Genomic DNA, 24618 nt, shown 5'->3' with positions numbered 1-24618 from the left:
TGGGCTCGAACCAGGAACACAACGACAACAGCCACCCTCGAAGCAGCGTTACCCATGCAGAGCAAGGGGAACAACCACTCCAAGTCTCAGAGTGAGTGACATTTGAAACGCTATTAGCGCGCACACCGCTAACTAGCTAGCCATTTCACATCGGTTATACCAGCCTAATCTCGGGAGTTGATAGGCTTGAAGTCATAAACAGCGCAATGCTTGACGCACAACGAAGAGCTGCTGGCAAAATGCACGAAAGTGCTGTTTAATGAATGCTTATGAGCCTGCTGCTGCCTACCACCGCTCAGTCAGATACTTGTATGCTTGTATGCTCAGTCAGATTATATGCAACGCAGGACACGCTAGATAAACTAGTAATATCATCAACCATGTGTAGTTAACTAGTGATTATGATTGATTGATTGTTTTTTATAAGATAAGTTTAATGCTAGCTAGCAACTTACCGTGGCTTACTCCATTCGCGTAAAAGGCAGTCTCCTTGTGGAGTGCAACGAGAGGCAGGTGGTTATAGCATTGGACTAGTTAACTGTATGGTTGAAAGATTGAATCCCCCGAGCTGACGAGGTGAAAATCTGTCGTTCTGACCCTGAACGAGGCAGTTAACCCACTGTTCCTAGGCCGTCATTGAAAATAAGAATGTTTTCTTAACTGACTTGCCTAGTTAAATAAAGATTAAATAAAGGTGTAAAAATTAAAATAAAAAAAAACGACAAATCGGTGTTCAGAAATACAGATTTCCAATTGTTATGAAAACTTGAAATCGGCCCTAATTAATCGTCCATTCCGATTAATCGGTCGACCTCTAATACATAACCTACAGTAATTGACGTTTTAGTAGTTGTATACTTATTTTCACTTACCGCTAAAATAGCTCTTTCTAGTTTTCTATCTATTTGAGAGCTTACTTGCCATGGACATGCTGCTTATTCTGCTTGGGATTGTGCATTCGAAACCCAAGTCTGACTCTTTACAACCTTTCTAAGAGAGGCCGTATCTTCTGAATTGCTCTCCTGCATCTTTTATAGCGTATGGACTCACTTTCCCTGAATTGGCAGCAGTCTTATGCATTGAGAGAGGATATGTTGGGGAAGGGACACGCATCAGTGTTTGCCCTCTCCAGTCCTCCAGTACCCCCAACAGTATACATTTTTGTTGTAGCACCAGACGAGCACACTTGATTCAACTGGTCAACTAATCATCAAGCCTTCAATTAGTTGAATCAGGTGAGTTTGTCAGGGGCTACAACAGAAATGTGTGTTGGGGTTAGGAAACACTTCTCTAAGAAAGCGAAGAGAAAGAATGCATGTGAAACGGACATTGAAAACATATTTGTGCCCGGTAATGACGGGGGTATTTCTGCTTGGCATGTCAGAGACGAAAGACTAAAGATCAGTAGCAGAGCGACTGTTAGCTGTGGTGACTTCTTGTAAACCCTCCCCTGGGTACTAGGGTAGTGCTGCAGTGAGTTGCATTTCCCATGGGCTGCCTGCTAATGTGGGCTTCTTTGCAGTGTCCCATAGGACAGGAGCCATCCCTGTTAAGGACCATTCTGTCATGAAATGGTTTACAGTAGGTTACCTGCAGACTAAGTGATACAGAAATGTCTGTTCCATAGCAATGAAAAAGGGGAAAAAATAAGTATATCGCGAATATTGATGTAGTTTGTCTTTTATTGTTTCTTACTTGTTAACATTCTCACCTTGGAAAACTGGCAAGACATTTCGTGTAGTATTGAGGCGTAGAGGATCTAAACGACTTGTATGTTGTACATAATTGCCTTGCCATGTGAAGTTTGTGTAAAGACAACGTGTGGCAAGCTTAAGTTCGTCTGTCCGTCAAGTCTTCAGTCTGCTTAAAGCTTTTCCTTCCCTTCTTATGTAAGGAGGACCATATTGAGCCGTCAGTCATTCACTTGAATTAGCTTGAGTGTTCACATCTTTGTAACTGTGCAACTGTGCTGCCTTCAGGGGCATGGGAACAGATGTGACGGAGCAAAGGGGAAGTCAAAACATGATTTCTGTTTGTTTGAGCCTCTGACTGTACAGTGCAGTGCACCAAGAAGCCGAGCCAGGGAAAATGCAGCCACTGTGGTGAAGGTACAATGGGGGGACAAGGGCCACCAAATGCCAAACACGTCCACTGCTGCGCTTCCTTTAAAAAGTTTCCCCAACCAAAGGGCCCATTGAGTTTCGGTCTTTAGATTTCATTTGAAGAAACCACTCAGGCTGAAAATGTAGTTTTTTCCTACTTTTCTTCCTCTCTCTTCTGTTTAATGGCAGCCCCTTCCAAATAAAGGATAAACAAAGTTAAAAGAAAAAGGGAGAGACCCACTTTCGCTGGCTACTTTGTGAAATTATGGACAGCAGTTGAGCATTGTGTTCCCTCAAGGCCTCTTAAATCTTCTCATCTCTTTTATTATTATTATTTTCAACGGTCCAATTGAGGTCCTTCAAAGGCTTTTCACCCCATATTTAGGTCATTTGTTGCGCTTGAACTCAACCTGCTCTGCCCCTTGTCTAGTGAATGGGAGATATAGGCATGGGACGAAGGGGGGTCCGTCGTTCTCAGGGCTCCCTCACAGGAACACCCGCCTTCATATTATGTATCACTTTGATTCCTTCCATGTCCAAAGCATCTCCAAAAGTTTGCTCTTTCTTGCTCACGTTCCATTGCACTAGATTTGCAGTGGCAATATGTGCATACACATGTAGCCTAATATATAATATAACTAATTATTCTGTTGTTATCATGACTTGACAAAGAAAAGTCTTAATTTTTAGCAAAAAATTGAATTTTGAAATTAGAATTAGAATGAAGCTTTTTTGACTCTTTTTAAATTTTTCACGTTCACTAACCTACATTATGTTACTAGAAATCTGGCATAATTTCAAATACTAGATAAAATCCTACAACCACCACTGGACCAGTTCTGTTTACCTAGCTAGATAAAGGGCCTTCATTCACCCTTGTTGTCACTAAACACAAATGTTAAATCAGTTGTTTGTTTATCTTTTATACAAGGTTTTATCTGATTTCGAAGTTATAAAAGTACGTAAGAAGAATTAAGTGGGGCCTACCTACAGTGGCTAGCATGTATGCTCTATTCTACTTTTGAGCCCGTGTGAATAATAAAGAAATAAATAATGGTAGCCTAACTCTTGAAAAAGCACATGTACTAACCTTGTGGTAGCTATTTCAGACAAAAATTATATTTGGATTGAGTTTTTTCCCTATAAAGCCCTCTTAATTTCGATCACTTCTCAAAAAGTCAGGTCGGCAACAATTTCTGCTGCTGCTCTTCTAATTTGCTCATTGGTGAATCCACGTGAGGTGAACTAAAGTCACATGTACCTCACTTTCATCCCCAGCAATGGTCCCATATGTTTGTCAAAATGTGTATGTTGTGTGCTTTATCTGGCCCGATTTGTTCCCCAGCTACTCCACTGAGCCCCATTCTCCCTGGAGGCAATCTGAGCTACACGCTATTTATAAAGAATTAACAGCTGGGGCCCTTCCAGCTAAATTACGGAGGGGAGATATTATCATGAAAACTTCATGTTAACCCAAGCGTTAGAGATTGCTCTCCTGTGTCCCTGAAAGCTGCCAGGCTAAGCAGAACTCACTCTTCTAACTGGAAGAAATGCTTAGGACGTTGTTTTCCGACCATAGCTTCATGAATTTGTCCTTTTGTTGCCTGGACAAAGGCTGTCAGATGTGCCAAAAAAAGGGCAGTTTCTGACCTCTCTGCTTTCTGTCCTCCACGTTACCTCGTCTGTGCGGCGAGAGAGATTCCCCAGAGCTATATTTAGTCACTTTTCTGTTTTTCAGTCTGAACTGTTGAGAAAATGTAGGGTTATCCTAATTTTCCTTGTACCAAGCCTTCACGCAGCCCATCACTTAGGTGAAACTAATCAGAGGTGATGAGCTATTAAGTAAATTGCAATAATGGACAGAAATCTAAATGCAGGTGGATTTAATAGGACCAAACATCATTACCATGTCCACGGGAGAGCTGAATATCTCTGAGCACTGCACTGGGTACTAGATGTATCACTGAAGAAGACTAGACCGAGAGATCCATCATACCAATCTACTGAGAGGTCTCGATGATAATGTTGGGAATGATTACTAAAAGCTTCCCTGTGACCCTGTCTACACCTGTATTAAAATGTGTTCTGTTTCAGATTCTGTACAGTGAGAGCAGATACCACTCAATAGTTATTTTGATCCCAATAGTTAGACTATTGTTACCTTTGGGCAAAAAACTAATCAGTATTGCTAAAACAGTTAAAATGAGGAGAATGGTAAGAATGATTCCTACATTTTGAGCAAGGGCAGCTCAAGCTCAGTGTTTCCCCTATATTCATTGCCGGCACGCCAAAAAATATGATTATGGGGAGGGGAAATCATTTTTGGGATGATAAAACATTTTCAGTGTAAACATAAAACGACTAAAGCCAGATATAAAATATGTAGAAAAGAAAATGGAGCTATATATTTTTTAAATAAGATCATCTTTGAGAACTAACAATCACTATCTAAATCTAAAATTCCCCAAATGTCATGGCATGGGGCCCCTATTGATTTTCTTATCATGTTTGAGTCATGAGCCATGGCAAAATGTGTAGAGTTGCAGGAAATTAGCTTTAAAATGGCAATTTCCTCTCATCCCCATGACAACATGTGTACAATTGCATCAAACTAGCTTTAAAACGGTAACATTTTCTCTCCGCCCCAAGCCACAATATGTAGAATTGCAGGAAATGTTGTCTCTGCGCCAAGAGGACGGCCTTTAAAATGTAGGATCGGAGACGGCACCATTGGCCATGGCCACTACGACGCACCCCAGTTGTGTACGTTTCACTCAAAACGGAATGAGATTGCTCACAAATGGATTTTCTATGCGTGTGCGTTCCTGTTATTTCAAATCAATCAGCAACAAGCTTTGTGTGTCAAGCGGTGGGGTAACAGGCATGTTGGTTTACGCTTGCTTTTGCAATATTTGTGTGTGCATGTCTGCGTCAGTATCTCTAGTCTGCAAACCAACTGAGTGAGAATACGATCCGGAAACCGCACATCAATAGGCCAGTAAGTTGCGAAAGTGACATGTTTGGTCAGCAGTAGTAATTTAGCCCACACTGAAGTTCCTTGTTTGGCTTGTCAATAGGCAGCGTGCTTTGAATAGGAAAGAGTCCCAAAGGCGGCTCATTTCAAACCGTCCTGGGACCATTCTGTGTCACTTCAGTGATTTGTTTTGTTTGAATAAGATTGAGATGTTGTTGTGTAATAATAGGGAGATTTTCTATCTTATACCTGATATAACGCTAGCCATACCCTTCCAAAAATTTTTTTTTTTTAAATGCTGGCAGATTCGATGGGCTAGACTAGAACTCAGATGTTCTCAGCAAATGAAATTGGCATGTGGTGAGATATAATAATAATAATAATATATGCCATTTAGCAGACGCTTTTATCCAAAGTGACTTACAGTCATGTGTGCATACATTCTACGTATGGGTGGTCCCAGGAATCGAACCCACTACCCTGGCGTTACAAGCGCCATGCTCTACCAACTGAGCTACAGAAGGACCACTACTCTGTGATAGGAGCGTAGTAGGAAATAAAGATTGCAAATTTAGAATTGAAATGGAACACCCAGTGTTAATCCACACACTGACCCCTCACTCTCTCTCTCTCTCTCTCCCGCACGCTCTTCCTCTATTAGGACTGTGGCCTACCCCTGCTCTCTATAGCAACTGGGCTTTTCTCAGGCTGCCGGGCCGCCTCATTGATGGGCTGTGCACAGCCAGACGATCCTTCCTAAATTCTTGCATGCCTTAGTCGGAAGTTGTCCTGTCCCAATGGCGGGTTAGGGTTAGCCTATGTATTCTTAGTAGCAGGGTTGTGTGTGATGGGCAGCGTATGACCCGGGTATGACTGACGCCCAGTAGGGAGGTGCCATGAAAGGATTAGTTTAACCTGTTTACCCCAATCATCTGTGGAGTCAGAAGGTTGAACTATGCTGGAACAGTCCACGTTTACTTTTCCACTGCAAACAAAATTATTAATGAATACAAAAATCCGACACCCTATAGTAGAATAGTTTATCTATTGATCTAGCCGGCTTGTTGTTGTGTGTAAATAAATATTCCTCTCGAGGCGCTTTCAAGTTATGAGTACCATAGGGAGCGAAACATGCATTCTAACAAGCAGTCAGTCAATGCACAAAAAGTCTTGCAATCGCTGGGAAAACAGCAGTTTTGATGGACTTTGTTAAAAAGAAGGGTATCCCAGGGAAATTGTGACAGGAAGTGGTTTCTGTGAGAAGTACAGGCAGTGTACCCTGGGTGGCAGTTTACCCCAAATGACCCTTACAGGTCGGCCTACATTATATTAACTGTGTTTAAGCAAGTTTTTGGGACATACAATTCCTCAATAGGATGCTAACTAATTAAAAGGTCACCCTAGGCCCACTAGGGCAAGTGCCGATAGGCTACCCCTTGTTTGAGACTTTATTTATTTATAGCCACTATGCTGCATCAGTTGGGCTACAGGTGATAATGCTTATTGCTGATAGCATACCTGATAATATGGACCATACATAGGTTGTACAGTGCATTCGGAAAGTATTCAGACCCCTTGACTTTTTCCACATTTTGTTACGTTACAGCCTTAATCTAAAATGGATTGAATTAAACATTTCTTCATCAATCTACACACAATACCCCATAATGACAAAGCGAAAACAGAAATATCTTACTTACATAAGTATTCAGACTATTTGCTATGAGACTCTAAATTGTTTCCATTGATCATCCTTGAGATGTCTCAACAACTTGATTGGAGTCCACCTGTGGTAAATTCAATTGATAGGACAGTATTTGAAAAGGCATACACCAGTCAATATAAGGTCCCACAGTTGACAATACATGTCAGAGCAAAAACCAAGCCATGAGTTTGAAGGAATTGTGTCGAGGCACAGATCTGGGGAAGGGTACCAGAAAAGGTCTGCAGCATTGACGGTCCCCAAGAACGCAGTGGACTCTTAAATGGAAGAAGTTTGGAACCACCAAGACTCTTCCTAGAGCTGGCCGCCCGGCCAAACTGAACAATTGAGGGAGAAGGGCCTTGGTCAGTGAAGTGACCAATAACCCGATGGTCACTCTGACAGAGCTCCAGAGTTCCTCTGTGGAGATATGAGAACCTTCCAGAAGGACAACCATCTCTGCAGCACTCCACCAATCAGGCCTTTATGGTAGAGTTGCAAGACGGAAGCCACTCCTTAGTAAAAGGCACATGACAGCACGCTTGGAATTTGCCAAAAGGCACCTAAAGACTCTCAGACCATGAGAAACAAGATTCTCTGGTCTGATGAAACCAAGTTTGAACTCTTTGGCCAGATTGCCAAATCTGGCTCCATCCCTACGGTGAAACATGGTGGTGGCAGCATCATGCTGTGGAGATGTTTTTCAGTGGCAGGGACTGAGAGTTTAGTCAGGATCGAGGGATAGATGGAACAAAGTACAGAGAGATCCTTGATGAAAAGCTGTTCCAGAACGCTTAGGAACTCAGACTGGGACAAATACAGTTGTGTCAAGTTTGCAGCGCCTTACCCAAGAAGACTTGAGGCTGTAATCGCTGCCAAAGGTGCATCAACAAAGCACTGAGTAAAGGGTCTGAATACTTACTTCCACTCCACCATAAAGGCCTGATTGGTGGAGTCCTGCTGAGATGGTTGTCCTTCTGGAAGGTTCTCATATCTCCACAGATGAACTCTGGAGCTCTGTCAGTGTGACCATCGGGTTCTTGGTCACCTCCCTGACCAAGGCCCTTCTCTCCTGATTGCTCAGTTTGTCCAGAAATAATATTTCTGTTATTTATTTTTAATACATTTGCAAAGAATTCTAAATACCTTTTTTCGCTTTGTCATTATGGGGTATTGTGTGTAGATGGATGAGGAAAAAAACAATTAAATTAATTTTAGAGTAAGGTTGTAATGTAACAAAATGTGGGAAAAGGAAGGTGTCTGAATACTTTCCAAATGCACTGTAAGCATGGTCCAATATGTTCAAATCATTTCAACAAATAACTTTACCAATATGGTGTCAGCATGGTTTTATTTCAATTCATTTTTTCCACGCACTGCTACACATTTTTCTAGAGGAAACACTGGACCATGCCATTCCAATGAGCAATCATTATGTGTGAATGTTAGTTTCACATTTTCAATTTACATTCCTGCAGTAAAAGATTTGAACTGATCCAGGCAATTACAGAGCATGGCATCTGTGATGTCTAAATGGAGCTAAATAGCAGACATAAAAGGACAATTAGAAAAACAGGTTCCCCAACATGTCAACTGGCTTTTATAGTAAGTTTTCTTGTCTCTTTTCCTGGTCATAGTCACCCCTCTACACTTCTCTCTCCGTTCAACTATTGATAAGCGGCAGGAACAATTGTGCATCGCAAAATCCTCATTAAATCTGACCTATTCTTGGTCTGACTAATAGGAGTTGGCTGTGGCCCCTGTAGAGTTTCTAATGACCTACAGTGTCAAACTCCCCCACTGCCACGCTCGTGGCTGCCTGGGCCTCATATGGAAGCCCAGAGGAGCTCTATATGTGTGTAATTTATTCCACTATCCCACACACACACACACACACACACACACACACACACACACACACACACACACACACACACACACACACACACACACACACACACACACACACACACACACACACACACACACACACACACACACACACACACACACACACACACCACACACTCGCTCGTCTGCAGACCTTTACTAAAGAGCATGCAGGAAGTGTGCTGTCGCCTAGCTCAGGGTTTCCCAAACTCTGTCCTGGGGCCCCCACTGGGTGCACATTTTGTTTTTTTCTGTAGCACTACACAGCTGGTTCAAATACTTATTTCTTATTGATGCTTTATTCCTAGCATAACTTGCCCCTATGTTGTTCAATTCAAAAGCAATGTATCTGCTAATCTAATTTTAAATGTCGTAAATTACATTTGGCTTATAGTAGCGTAATTGTTGGAATATTAGTTTCTCTCTTTAAAAAAGCAATATAGCACAACTACTTTATTATGTGAGCCAACTTTGTTTACTTCCCTTTTTAAACTGATGTGTGTACATCATCATTTCCTCCAATGAGGGTGTGGCAATTTGCCTTTATGCAACCTCAATGTAAATGCAAAGTCAGGTTCCAACCCTGACAGAGAAATCAGTACCTTCTGTCACCGTAATAACCGTTATTAACAGTAATAACAGTTATTACGGTCACCGTAATAACTGTTCAAATAGCAAAGAAATGCGGGGGGCATATTTTCTCTTCAGCTACACTCCTGACTGCATGTCCTGCCATAGAAATAGAATGAATAGATCGGCGTCCACATTCAAGTCAATGATGACATAATGGGTGGACTGGCATTGTCAGGCATATGTGTATAGGTGGCAGGGAAGTCAGGCGCAGGAGAGTCAAACGGAGTGTAAAATGGAGTCTTTTAATAATGTCCTAGTAACATGCTCCATAACACTAAACAGGAAAAGAACATAAACAAAATATGGGTACGAAGACCCGTCGCGCACCTATACAACAAACAACACTACACTGACAATAAACAATCTCTGACAAAGACATGAGGGGAAACAGAGGGTAAAATACACAACAGGTAATGAATGGGATTGAAAACAGGTGTGTGGGAAGACGAGACAAAACCAATGGAAAATGAAAAATGGATTAATGATGGCTAGAAGACCGGTGACGTCGAACGCCGAGCACCGCCCGAACAAGGAGAGGCAACGACTTCGGCAGAAGTCGTGACAGTCCCCCCCGCCGCGCGTCGACACCGGCCTCGGGGACGACCCGGAGGGCGAGGTGCAGGGCGATCCGGACGGAGACGGTAGAATTCAAATAACATGGAAGGATCTAACACGTCCTCCACCGGAACCCAGCATCTCTCCTCCGGCCCGTACCCCTCCCAGTCCACGAGGTACTGAAGGCCCCTCGCCCGACGTCTCGAATCCAAAATGGATCGAACAGAGTACGCCGGAACCCCCTCGATGTCTAGAGGAGGCGGAGGAACATCACGCACTTCAGCCTCCTGGAGCGGGCCAGCCACCATCGGCCTGAGGAGAGACACATGGAACGAGGGGTTAATACGGTAATTAGTGGGCAGTTGTAACCTATAACATACCTTGTTCACTCTCCTCAGGACTTTACACGGCCCCACAAACCGCGGACCCAGCTTCCGGCAGAGCAGGCGGAGGGGCAGGTTTCGGGTCGAGAGCCAGACCCTGTCCTCTGGTGCGAACACTGGGGCCTCACTGCGGCGACGGTCTGCGCCAATTTTCTGGCGCCTTATGGCACGCTGAAGGTGGACGTGGGCTGCCTCCCAGGTTTCCGAAACCAATTGTCCACCGCAGGGGCCTCGGTCCGGCTCTGATGCCAAGGAGCCAGAACCGGCTGATACCCTAATACACATTGAAAAGGAGTAAGGTTAGTGGATGAGTGACATAGCGAGTTCTGAGCCATCTCTGCCCAGGTCACGAACTTCGCCCTCTCCCCCGGCCGATCCTGGCAATAAGACCGCAGAAACCTACCCACATCCTGGTTAACTCTCTCCACCTGCCCATTACTCTTGAGGTGAAAACCTGAGGTAAGACTAACCGAGATCCCCAGACGCTCCATGAACGCCTTCCAGACCCTTGATGTGAACTGGGGACCCCGATCAGACACTATATCCTCAGGCACCCCATAGTGCCGGAAAACGTGTGTAAATAGGGCCTCTGCAGTTTGTAAGGCCGTAGGGAGACCGGGCAAAGGGAGGAGACGACAGGACTTTGAAAACCGATCCACAACGACCAGGATCGTGGTGTAACCCTGTGAAGGTGGAAGATCAGTCAAAAAATCCACCGACAGGTGCGACCACGGCCGTTGAGGAACGGGTAGAGGTTGTAGCTTACCTCTGGGCAGGTGTCTAGGAGCCTTGCACTGGGCGCACACCGAGCAGGAAGAAACATAAATCCTCACGTCCTTAGCTAAAGTGGGCCACCAGTACCTCCCTTCAAGACAGCGCATCGTCCGACCTATCCCAGGATGACCAGAGGAGGGTGACGTGTGAGCCCAATAGATCAATTGGTCGCAGACAGCAGACGGAACGTACAGACGACCAGCTGGACACTCAGGGGGAGAGGGCTCTGCACGTGATGCCCGCTCAATGTCCGCGTCCAGCTCCCACACTACAGGCGCCACCAGACACGAAGCTGGGAGTATGGGAGTGGGATCCATGGATCGCTCCTCTGTGTCATACAGCCGAGACAATGCGTCTGCCTTAACGTTCTGGGAGCCTGGTCTGTAAGAAAGAGTAAACACAAAACGAGTGAAAAACATGGCCCACCTTGCCTGGCGAGGATTCAATCTCTTCGCCTGCCGGATGTACTCCAGATTGCGGTGGTCAGTCCAGATGAGAAAAGGGTGTTTAGCCCCCTCAAGCCAATGCCTCCACACCTTCAAGGCTTCTACGACAGCTAACAGCTCTCGGTTCCCCACATCATAATTTCGCTCCGCCGGGCTGAGCTTCTTCCCAGCTTCGGATGCGTCCACCTCCACTATGAATGGCAAAGAGGGATCCGGATGAGCCAGCACAGGCACCGAGGTAAACAGAGTCTTCAGGTGCTCAAAAGCCCTGTTCGCTTCAGCCGACCACTGCAAGCGCACCGGGCCCCCCTTTAGCAGTGAGGTAATGGGAGCTGCCACCTGACCAAAACCCCGGATAAACCTCCGGTAGTAATTGGCAAACCCCAAAAAACGCTGCAACTCCTTTACCGTGGTTGGAGTCGGCCAATTACGCACGGCTGTAATGCGGTCGCTCTCCATCTCCACGCCTGAAGTGGAAATCCGATGCCCTAGGAAGGAGATGGATTGTTGGAAGAACAAGCATTTCTCAGCCTTGACATATAGATCATGCTCCAACAGGCGACCAAGCACCCTGCGCACCAGGGACACATGCTCGGCGCGTTTAGCAGAGTATATCAGAATATCATCGATATACACCACTACACCCTGCCAGTGCAGGTCCCTGAAGATCTCATCTACAAATTATTGGAAAACTGATGGAGCATTCATCAACCCATATGGCATGACAAGGTACCCATAATGACCTGAGGTGGTGCTAAATGCCGTCTTCCACTCATCATCCTTCCAAATACGCACCAGATTGTACGCACTCCTGAGATCCAATTTTGTGAAAAAACGTGCCCCGTGCATTAACTCAATAACCGTATTGATCAGAGGTAGCGGGTAACTATATTTCACTGTGATTTTATTAAGACCTCGAAAATCAATGCACGGGCGTAAACCGCCATCCTTTTTTTTCACAAAAAAAAACTCGAAGAGACGGGTGAAATGGATGGCCGAATGAACCCCTGATGCAGGGATTCAGAGACATATGTCTCCATATCCTCAGTCTCCGCTTGCGACAGGGGATACACGTGACTCTTGGGATATGCAGCGTCTACCAGGTGATCTATCGCACAATCCCCCCGTCGATGAGGTGGTAATTGAGTCGCCTTCTTTTTACAGAAGGCGAGAGCCAAATCGGCATATTCGGGGGGGATGCGCACGGTGGAGACCTGGTCTGGACTTTCCACCGTAGTAGCACCAACGGAAACCCTGAAACACCTACCTAAGCATTCTTGCGACCACCCCGTGAGAGCCCTCTGTGGCCAAGAAACAGTGGGGTTATGGCAAGCTAACCAGGGTAGGCCTAGCACCACAGAATACGCAGGATAATCAATAAGGAAAATACTAATCTTCTCCTTGTGACCCTCCTGCGTTATCATACACAAAGGTGCGGTTACCTCCCTGATAAACCCTGACCCTAATGGTTGACTATCTAAGGCATGAATAGGGAAAGGCATATCCACAGGAACAATAGGGATCCATAAACTATGAGCTAGACTTTTATTAATGAAATTCCCCGCCGCACCTGAATCTACTAGCGCCTTATACTGGGAATGCATTGAAAAATCAGGAAAAGAGACCGAGACAAACATTAGTGCAGCAGAGGGCTCTGGATGAGAATGGTGCCTACTCACCTGGGGTGATGCCAGAATGCCCTGCCTGCCTTCTCTATTCCCAGAGGAACCAACCCGGCACCGACCAGCAGTGTGCCCTCTGCGACCATGAATGGTGCTCGAGCGAGAACCCCCTCCGGTTTCCCTGCGCACCATCCCTCCCAATTCCATAGGTTCGGGAGAGAGTGTGCAGGAGGATGGAACAACCAGACCCCGATCTAGACGTCCACGAGTAGCCAGCATGTTGTCCAGCTTGATGGACATGTCCACCAGCTGGTCGAAGGTGAGGGTGGTGTCTCTACAGGCCAGCTCCCGACGGACGTCCTCGCGTAGACTACAACGGTAATGGTCGATCAGGGCCCTGTTGCTCCATCCAGCGCCGGCAGCCAAGGTCCTAAACTCCAAAGCAAACTCCTGTGCACTCCTCGTCTCCTGTCTCAGATGATAGAGGAGCTCCCCCGCTGCTTTGCCTTCAGGTGGATGATCGAATACTATCCGGAAAATGGCGGGTGAACTCCTCAAAATGGTCCAACGCCGCATCCTCCCTTCTACACACAGCGCTGGCCCATTCCAGGGCTTTCCCGGTGAGGCATGAGACGAGGGCGTAACTCTTCTCACGGTCAGATGGTACTGGGGAGGCCGTGGCTAGATATAAGCAGCTTAAGGAGGAAACCCTGGCAGCCGGCAGTATCTCCGTTGTATCCCGTGGGTAGAGATAAATGGATCTTCGATTCCGAAGAGGACAAAACATTCAAGGGAGATTCCGGTTGTGGTGGTGGTGGCGCTGGAGAAACTCCCTGTCTCTCCCAGCGATCCATATTCTGGACAATGCGATCCATGACGGAGCTTATACAGTCAAGCTCCCTCGCTTGTTCCTGAACGCGTTCCTCCAGCTCCATGAGCATAGTGTCCTCTCCTGCTGACTTCATATTGTTTGGTCAGAGATTCTGTCAGTCATATGTGTATAGGTGGCAGGGAAGTCAGGTGCAGGGAGAGTCAAACGGAGTGTAAAATGGAGTCTTTTAATAATGTCCTAGTAACATGCTCCATAACACTAAACAGGAAAAGAACATAAACAAAATATGGGTACGAAGACCCGTCGCGCACCTATACAACAAACAATACTACACTAACAATAAACAATCGCTGACAAAGACATGAGGGGAAACAGAGGGTAAAATACACAACAGGTAATGAATGGGATTGAAAACAGGTGTGTGGGAAGATGAGACAAAACCAATGCAAAATCAATGATGGCTAGAAGACCGGTGACGTCGAACGCCGAGCACCGCCCGAACAAGGAGAGGCAACGACTTCGGCAGAAGTCGTGACAGGCATGCATTGCAAGTGTAACTATAGGAGCAAAGCAGGAAGTAAAATATGTGCAGTGATCTGTTGATTCAACTCATCTGACATACAAAAAAATATCCAAAGCATGAGCCACATCAGTTATCATCATTTGAATGAACATTCTACATTACCATGGAAATGATTGCATCACAATACCAGGCAACCATAGATGTGGTAAAGGACTCAGTAGAACGTAGACATTCTTTTACCAGATTGGCGCACATTCAACAAATCTGATTTACCAAAGTGAATATTTGTCAAATCCATCAAGATTTATGTATTATAACAGGCCCACAATCTGGTCACTTAAGTCCGATTTGAATTGATTTGTGACTGCTCAATGTTAACTCCTGTTCGTATAAGCAGGTTGGCATAGCTAGTATATAGAAATCGGTAGTGGTAGTCTAATTAATTTTAAAATGTAATCCAGTTGATTGGTAACAATGACATGAACATGTGTTGGGGTTGGGGGGGGGGGGGCAAAAAGGAGACTCAATATATTTCCCCCATGGCCCTTTCTCCCACGTATTTCCATGGCAATTACATTGTTTTGGTTGAGTTTGATTGACCTATTTATCTATTGCAAGTGTACCCATGAGTTTACCAGTCAAAATGCCAGGGTTAGTTATTTTATTTTCATGACGTCTTCATCCATAACCGTCGGTTACACGGTTATACGGTAATTGTGCCAGCCCTACTCATGGAGTCTATCCACTGAAGTGGTTGCCACCATTGTCCCCCACTATCAAACATCCATTAGGATCCATGCCAGGTGTCTGTCAACTTTTGACACCACTAACAGGATACTCTTTGGAGGACTTGGCCAAAAGCAGAGTTTTTGAAAGGCCTCCTTTGTGACACATTTTGGCATTTTGTTGAACCCTTCCTTACATTGTGATGCAATTCTAGTTCTCTCACTTAATGCTGTCTTTGTCACGTATCGGTTGGCCATACATTGTCAAGAGCACAAATAATATGGTATCTTTGGACCTCTGAAAAAAAGAGGAAGAGCATGAATTAAAAATGGGTGGGTGGGGACCCTGCAAGCATGTTGTAGGCAGTGAGGAAGGTATGTGCCTCTGTGCCTTTTGCACTACATACAGGGAGGAATTGGCAATGTCAAGGGACAAGGATTTGAGAGTCAAGTGTTCATGAATGAGAGTGTTGGTGGTCTGGGTGCAGCTGCCTTGAAAACAAGTGGAAGAAATGGAGAGACAGCAAGGGTAGTGAGTGCAGTGGAAGCGCACGGCTCCTCACTTTTTCCTTCATCTCTTGAGGAAGGTTTGGCAGGAGCCCTGACTCCAGGCAGCTAAACCAGCAGCTCCCCTCGCTCTGTATGCAGCCAAGGTGCTGCAATGACAACAACCCATTCATTGTGGAGGTAGAGGCAAAAGCTGTGGATCTCTCCTGTCTTTTTGGGAATGGGAGGGGGGCATTTTCCTGAAATCGTGAAGTAGAACAGAAAGGGGACACAGAGAGGGAGGGCAATAAAAGCGAGAGAGGGGGAGGAAGGGAGGGTGAGTGAGAGTGGGGAGGGAGAGAGAGCGCTACCATGCCGAATGATTGAGAGAGGCGGAGAGGAAACAGAACTCCATCAGATGAAATGAGGTGAAAATAATTCAGGCATTAATCAACCCCGGGCAAAAAGAGGCTGTTCTTTTTTTCCCCCCTCTTTCTGCGTAACCGAAAGGAAAGGTGTGAATGAAGAACTCAGGAGTGGAAACGAGAGAACCACTGGGCACTATCAAACCATGTCAGAGTCCAACAGCAATGCAGCCTGTACAGCTGACCAGGTCAGTTTCTTTTTACTAATTATTTTAATCTTGTGACCTGTTTGATACACAAATGTATGTGATACCAATGATCTCTAGCAAAATGTTGTAATTTTGTCGACTCGTGGAGAAAACCTTGGACAGTTAACTGTTAAAAAAAAAATGGATTGGATTTTTTAGATTAAACAGAGAGAGTGAGTTTATCCAAACTATCAAAGCATCAATTGTGTGGAGCTGCCCGGACGACGGTACAAGGTCCTGAAAGAATTGAATGAATCAAGACGACCTATTGTCTGGACCGCCTTATTTTTCGGCGATCATTCAGGGGGTCTGTGACGACTCAATAGCCCCCATACCACGTGAGAAGGGGGATACAACTCTTTAAAAACCAGACCACGTGTGGCTGGACTGAAAAGTTTTTATAACTAATTGCAGTGGGAAGTTCTGGTGGTGCTGGCTGAGGGGTGTGTGATAAAGTTTCTAAGGAAGTGGGCAGGCTAACTGTGAAAGAGTGACAGAGTGGGAAAGGGAAAAGTGTCCTAAAAAGGGGGGTTGGCTCATATTTATGTTTTTTCTCTCTTCCTTTGCCACTCTCTTTAGTGGCCAGGGACTTGTCAGTTAAACAATTCCACCAAAAGATTTGTTTAAAATAAAATATATAGATATCCGTGATGGCACTTTGTTCTTTGCCGATTTATGTGGAGCGCCAAGTCTTGTCACATCTTTTGGTTGGCCGCTGTGAAGACTGAGCAAGCCTCCTAGTGTTCAGTAACAAACACAAGGAAACGGGCCGCTGAGATCATTGCACATACTTTTAAAGAAACATTTCTATGAAGATAAAAAAAATGGTGTTGCTCGCGGTAGGTAAAGCTTTAATTTAGCCCTATTTTTTCAGAGCTATATATTTTGTTTGTACGTATGTATGCCCCCTGTTTTGGTGTGTGTGTGTGAAGTTAATGTAATGCAAATTTGTCCGAGCCATGCATCTAAATGAATGTACCGTGCTCCTAGAAGTGTAGGGGAACTTAAAGGGTTGACAAGGAGTCATCTAGATTTCTCATCTGTATTTACAATGGAAACAAAAATGTTGCATGTTGCACCACAATGTTGTCAAGCCAATATTCATTGATAAAACTCTCTTAAAAGGCTCATGGCCTGTTAGGTATTACGCTTATGTATTTGGTCTAATATTTTCGGCTTGGCTGTTCTCAATGTATCTTTTCTTGTTCTGCTTGCTGATACTGAACATCCTATCCATTTGTCTAGTGTGTCCACAAACAGTCCATTTAGAACGTTGAGTTCCCTATGCCCTGTTTGCAGACTGTTCTTATCGTTCACTTTCATTGAGCGCCTCGCCTCCCGTCGCCCCCTTGTTAGGATGGATACAGATTTGAGTGAAAGCTTTCTTATCTATGTAGGGCGAAACAGCCTCTATTTACTCAGATGAAGGGATGGCCCTTGGTGCATGTGACAAAGGATGCAATCAATGTTTGTACAGTTATTTTGAATGATGCAATGTCCCTCTGATTCAGTCCTGGTATGCGACATACTCTAGAATCTATTTGATATTGTGTTCTTCAGAAGGTTCAGGTTTCAGATAGCATTAACATCAGAGTCTACCTGGTAATGTATTTCTGCTGGAAAATGTATGTGTCACATTGCTATAGACATATTCCTAAAAGTGAATAAAGACCACATACTGTTTGATTGGTGAATTGCTTACAAAGCCGTTGGCGATTATTGACGTTTTATGTTGACGTTATACTGAGAAGTCCCATTGAATAAGTTACAGTAGTTGTTAGAGGGGAACTACTGCTGTCCTGTGTCGACTGGTTTATCTGACAGGATGATTGGTCACAGAGAGAGCTCTAGGATCAGGTGCACCTGACACGGCAGACCCTTCAGACAGACAGACAGAGCCTTGTCGCTTTGTATAGGACAGCTACCTACCTACCTACCGCACTGCCTCGCTCCCCTGACTGACTATCATGTGTCATAAGTGACTCTCTCTGTACCAAAGGGGATGTGACTTTTTCTATTGCTATACTTTTATGGTTTAGGCTACTGCTGTCCTCTGTATCTCAGTTGGTAGATAATGGCTCGCAACGCTTGGATAGTGGGTTTGATTCCTGTGACTACCCATAGGTAAAAGGTTTATGCACGCATGACTGTAAGTCACTTTGGATTAAACCTTCTGCTAAATACCATATATTATTATAAAACCACTTTTTCAGCAGATATCCCATTTCCTTATTCATAAAGGAGCCGGTCTAGCCTACGTGAATTCTCTGCAGTAGTTTGACCCCGCTGTTAGGAATACAATTGTCTAAGGTCATCTGTGATTGTAAAGCATGCTCGAGTGATAATTGAAGTAATAAGAACTTCAGAAGGATGTGGTAATTGCATGGTAGGCTAGTGTAGGCACCTCTGACTTAGTCTGACAACCTTTCACAATCAGGAAAAATGTCATGGCACTCTAACGTCATCCCCTGGTTTCATAAAGACAGTTTGGTTTCATTTGATGGTGACATTGCTTGAAATCTGCTTGAAATTGTTGCCAGGTCCGGAGATTGACAGATTGTAGTTTGGGCATAGGCTCAATTTGCAAGATTTATACATAGATTTTGATGTAAAGATTTGCCCACAAATGTAATCCTCATGTATTGGTCTTTCTTTTCTCTTTACTGAATTGTAAGTGGGCTGATTTTGTGCCTTGAAGTAAGTGCCTAGATATAGCATCGATATCACGACACAGAAGTCTCTTTAAATTGTCCGAACCGTTTCCGATTGGACAAGAACATATTGCAGTTGAAAACATAGCTTGGAATGATTTACCCAAATGATTTCACTATACAGAAACAGATTTGCTAGATCGTGAAAGGCAATGCCAGAAAGCTAATGAGAGCTGCAGAGTTAAAAAGCAGATATTATTTTCCCTTGGAGGCTTTGGAGCAGATTACTGTTGTTCCTAAATCTGGGTATGGCTCTGTTATGTTATTGTACTGCATATTTAACTTCAATACCCTGCAGAGCAGTTTGGCTGCAATGTTAGACTAATTCTGTAACACTGTAATAAGATGATTAACTCCTGTAAAAATATCCCTCCTCATTCAAATATGTTCTTTCACCAATTGCTTTTTATTCTGGAGGATAAATGAATGAATGAAGAGGATTCTCTGAAACGATGGGATTCATTTAAAATACCAACAGAACTATTTAGGCCTGGTTACTGTAAAAATGTACTTATGTTTTTGGTAAGCAATGGGTGTTAAATTAGCTAAATTAGTGGCTTTCGCATTTGAAGCACATCCGACTCCAATTGAACATTCATTTCCCCATTTTTCCCAGCCTATTTTCAGCGCTTCCAACTGGGTGCAGGTGGTGTTGAGAGGGCCAGTATATGGAGCGGAAGTCAGTGGTTGGAGTGTTTACACGCAGGGAGAGATCGAGGGCAGGCAGCTGAGGGGCGAGTGCACAGACATATGTGTGCTCGGGGCCTCTGGCTCTCCCAGTGCTGTGGGCTCTGTCTCCAGCCATGTTGTGCTCCTGGACCCACAGCTGGCAGCGAGGAGAGGAGAGAGGAGGCAGCTAGCCCCACACTGCAGTACAACACAGCCTGGCTGGCTGGGTGCAGCCTGGCCGTGCCGCAGACCATTGTTGAGTGTTCTATACTGTCACTGATGTATAGAAACGATCTAATAATTCACTGCTATTGAGATCAATATGAAGACCTCGCGGACCTAGGCTTCGTCCCCAAAAGGCACCCTACTCTCCTTATAGTGCATTAGGCATACAGTATATAGGGAATAGGGTGCTATTTGGGACACTATATGGTGTTCAGGCTGGTTTAACCTGACCTGCAGATATATTGCAGATAAAATAAGAAATGCAGATGGGACCGCCCACTGTGAAGTTTGAGTTTCCTTCTATGTAAGAAATAGTTGGTTTAGGGGATTCTCAGTGTGGTCACCTACCTAGCATGACAACGATAAACAATATACAACAATAGCAGCGATTGATATGTCTGGTAATCGGTGTTAAATCATTTAGCTGAGTACAGACATCTAGGCCTAGTTCTTAAGATGGTCATAACATTCCTGAACTATGAACTACACTGACCTGTCACATTCCACCAAGATTATGGATTCTTGTAAACATTAAAAGTGCAATATGCAGAAATCACTCTGCCATTTCCTGGTTGCTAAAATTCTAATAGTTTGCCTAATGTCTGTTTATGTGACAAAACATGCAATGTGGAGAATCATTGTACCATCTAAATTGCTGTGAAATATATTTTTAATAACCCAAAATCATGTATATTCAGCTGTTTGAAGCTGGTGTACAAAACCTGAAATAAAAGACGCAAAAACTAAACTTAAGAGCGAATAGCATAGAAATAGCACACATAGAACAGATATACCGCTTTTTAGACTTACTTTCAATGAGAAGATCTATAACAAACATTTCTATGTTACATATTGCAGCTTTAACCACCCGTGAATAATCTTATTGTGTGTCAAACCCCATACACTACATGGCCAAAAGTATGTGGACACCCCTTCAAGTTAATGAGTTCAGCGATTTCAGCCACACCCACTGCTCACAGGTGTATAAAATCAACCACACCACCATGCAATCTCCATAGACAAACACTGACAGTATAATGGCCCGTACTGAAGAGCTCAGTGACTTTCAACGTGGCATCGTCATAGGATGCTACCTTTCCAACAAGTCAGTTCGTCAAATTTCTGCCCTGCTAGAGCTGCCCTGGTCAAATGTAAGTGCTGGTATTGTGAAGTGGAAACGTCTAGAAGCAAAAACGGCTCAGCCACGAACCGGTAGGCCACACAAGCTCACAGAACAGGACCGCCGAGTACTGAAGTGCGTAAAAACTGTCTGTCCTTGGTTGCAACACTCACTACCGAGTTTCAAACTGCCTCTGGAAACAATGTCAGCACAATAACGGTTTGTCGGGAGATTCATGAAATGGTCGAGCAGCTTTCCATGGCCGAGCAGCTGCACAAGCCTAAGATTACCATACGCAATGCCAAGCATCGGCTGGAGTGGGGTAAAGCTTGCCGTCATTGGACTCTGGAGCAGTAGAAACACATTCTTTGGAGGGATGAGTCACCCATCACCATCTGGCAGTCCGATGGACGAATCTGGGTTTGGCAGATGCCAGGAAAACGCTACAAACCCCAGTGCATAGTGCCAACTGTAAAGTTTGGTGGAGGAGGAATAATGGTCTGGGGCTGTTTTTCATGGTTCGGGTTAGGCCTCTTAGCTCCAGTAAAAGGAAATCTTAACACAACAGCATACAATGACATTCTAGACGATTCTGTACTTTACTCAACTTTGTTCCAACAGTTTGGGGAAGGCCTTTTCTTGTTTCAGCATGACAATGCCCCTGTGCACAGTGAGGTCCATACAGGAATGGTTTGTCAAGATCGGTGTGGAAGAACTTGACTGGCCTGCACAGAGCCCTGACCTCAACTCCATCTAACACCTTTGGCAATGAATTGGAACGCCGACTGCGAGCCAGGCCTAATCGCCCAACATCAGTGTCCGACCTCACTAATGCTCTTGTGGCTGAATGGATGCAAGTCCCTGCAGCAATGTTCCAACACCTAGTGGAAAGCCTTCCCAGAAGAGTGGAGGCTGTTATAACAGCAAAGGGGGGACCAACTCCATATTAATGCCCATGCTTATAGAATGAGATGTTCGACGTGCATACTCTAACAGTGAGGCACTCTTCCTATTTTTTTGTGGAATATAACAGACTTCGTTTGAAAAGGCCATATGGGACTTCTTTTGTCTCCACTGGATGTTGTGAAGTGGATTCAGTTACTAGTTGGGTGTCATTCCATTCTAATCATTGATGTTTTGAGTGGTTGATTAGCCTGGATGTCAGTGAGTGCATTTCCTCTGGATGACTTGCTGGCAATTGGGCTGTGCTAAAAGTGCTATGGCTGCTGACGACAGCTGCATGATGAAAGGGGATTTATCACTCTTTACTCTGAGTTTACCACAGTGGACCATCATCAAAACATAGGTCTTTCCGATTAGATGGTCCTGTGCTTATTCAAATCCCGTATTTGGTGCAGACATTAAAGAATAAGGTTTAATAGGTTCAAGAGAAGTGTGTCAGTGTGTTAAGTGTGTGAGAGCTAGGTGACTAGAAGGTTGGTTGTACTGCTCTATTTCCTCAGGCTCCGGACCTTTGGAGGCATTGGATGAATCCAAAATGGCACCCTATTCCCTCCTTGACCAGTGCCCATAGGGAACAGGGTGCCATTTGGGACACATAAATTGGCAGGTCAGGTTCAGTGTGAATGGCCTAGGAACTTGAAATAGAGTACCCTAGCATACAGTAGAGTCTCATGACTTCTCTACCAGAGCTCAGTGTCTTGATCTACGGTGCAGTGTTGTTAATGATATGACAGACCATGCCCTGGAGACAGGGAGCACGGCTTGGAAGAGGCTCAGATTTAGGACTGTCACGAATGGAAGGAAAAAGCATGGAAAGGGAAGTCTCCATCTCCTCTAAACCTGATTTGTGGGTTGAATGCTCATCTCTCTCAGCCAAACATCTTACAAACAGATTGTGCAACACATCTAGGATGTAGTTGGCTGAAAATATTTTTGAAAAGTCATTGGTGCAGATGTTGATAGGCCCAGCACACTCTCAATGTGATGTTAGACTTCCAGTCATCTCATTGAGAAGTTCTCTATAATTCAGCATAGTTAGTCTAGTTGATGTGCTTACCTGCATGTTATTGTCTATTGGGTACTGGCTGAACTAAACCCCAAATAATATCTGTGGTTTTCTTTAAAATGATAAACTGACCTCCCCTGCTCCCAGCGTACTAAACCAGACCTCGTGTGAGTGATGAAGGGAGGCTGTCAGGACCTGATGCTAACAGACGTTTAAGATGTTTATGTCCTTATCATACAGTATTGCATGATTTCTTTCTTCTCTTGTTTAAGGAGAGACTAAACTGGGTCCATGTATGTCATCCTGAAATTCTCGAGAGTACTGTTATAATGATGAAGACTCTTTAAATGGCCTCACCCTGCCTTGAATTGAATTGGTAAAGTCAGCCCTTAACTTTTTGTCAAATACTACTGTAAATGTAGTCTGCCTTGTCTGATGTCTACATTGCCAGTTTTCTGGAATAACATGGGATGTCTGTTTTAAAGTGTACTGTAGCTCAAAGCTATACAGTCAAATGATGACCAAAGAACAATGCTCATTCATGGTTGAGCAGTGTGGTCAGTTACATGTAGCTGACTGCTTTGTCAACCGCGATGGAGTTCAAAGTATTGCTGGGTGAATTGTCATGAAAAAGGAGTTTATGATATATTTGATGTCAACTGAATATTTTTGTTAGGGAGAGAGAGGGATGGATCTGGGGATGAGATGGGATAAGGTGTGCGTTTGTCTATACAGTATGTGTGTGATTAAAGGATTCTCTAAGTGTATGTGCGGTTGGTTCTCACTGTGGGAGCGAGGTGGAGGTGAACAGCTTGCTTTGGCCAATAGCTCCGTAGGCTGTCTCCCGCATCACTTAACGGCCATGCCCAGTGCACAGTAATTGAATTATCTAGTTAAGCGATCCGCGTGGCTGAAGCGAGACCTGGTTGTCTGCACAAATTAACACGGACAGTTTTTTCTATAGGAGCGTCTATAGCTCTCAGCCATGCAATCCTTTGTTTTATCTGCAGAAATCCATCCAGGTATTGGATTTGAACATGAGTCTGACAACCCGAGACTAGTGGCAACTTAACGACTAACATTGTCAACTGTCAAGGCAATTACTCATAGCTATTAATTAGCCTAATGCGGTCTTGCATTTTTAAATCAACCCCTCCCTCCCAAAAAAGTCTAACTGCAACAAACAGGATGTAGTTGCAAGTCACTGGCTGTTTTGCCCAGAACTTGGTTCCTGACTTGGAAACCACTCCTACTGCACCCCAGACACCTAGGCAAGGGTAGCTAGATGCAACATGGAGCCCTAGGGTGTGTTCACTAGGAACCAAACGGAACCAAACAGAACGAAATGGGAAGGGACGTTTTCCATTTGGAGTAAACGGTTTCTGTTGCAAAACATTTTTGACTAATGGTTACACCACTGGTAGACCCTCCCTAAGTATAAGTCAGATACTCAAGTTGCTCAGCCACAGGAAGTCCATTGGTGTGTAAGTGGTATGTGAACAAAAGTTCTATGAAACCTTTTAAGGTAAGGCTATTGCAGTGTTTTTGGAATGTAGGCTGTACATTGGGGGGGATGTACTTGGATGACATAACAATTCATAGTGTATTGTGGGATTTGTATTTATCCATTCAGTTTGTATTTTTAATATAACATGGGCCTACAA

General features: G+C 44.4%; 1 protein-coding gene across 5 annotated transcripts in view; it reads left to right on the top strand.

The window, feature by feature from the left end:
• Positions 1 to 24618, top strand: part of LOC118395207 (sodium- and chloride-dependent glycine transporter 1-like) — a 96760-nt gene that overhangs the window by 38912 nt on the left and 33230 nt on the right. For 2 of the 5 annotated variants that reach the window (XM_052463749.1, XM_052463750.1), the window contains one exon: positions 16163 to 16260. The exons of 1 other annotated variant lie outside the window; for it this stretch is intronic. In XM_052463749.1, coding sequence (XP_052319709.1) covers positions 16219 to 16260 — 42 coding nt within the window. In that variant the 5' untranslated portion in view covers positions 16163 to 16218. Of the gene's footprint in view, positions 1 to 16157; positions 16261 to 16781; positions 17100 to 24618 lie in introns of those variants that run through there. 2 more of the 5 variants (XM_052463751.1, XM_052463753.1) reach the window with 2 other exon arrangements.

Source organism: Oncorhynchus keta, chromosome 15 (genome assembly GCF_023373465.1).
Source record: "Oncorhynchus keta strain PuntledgeMale-10-30-2019 chromosome 15, Oket_V2, whole genome shotgun sequence".
Classification (NCBI taxonomy): domain Eukaryota; kingdom Metazoa; phylum Chordata; class Actinopteri; order Salmoniformes; family Salmonidae; genus Oncorhynchus; species Oncorhynchus keta.
This window is presented reverse-complemented; position numbering and strand designations above follow the sequence as displayed.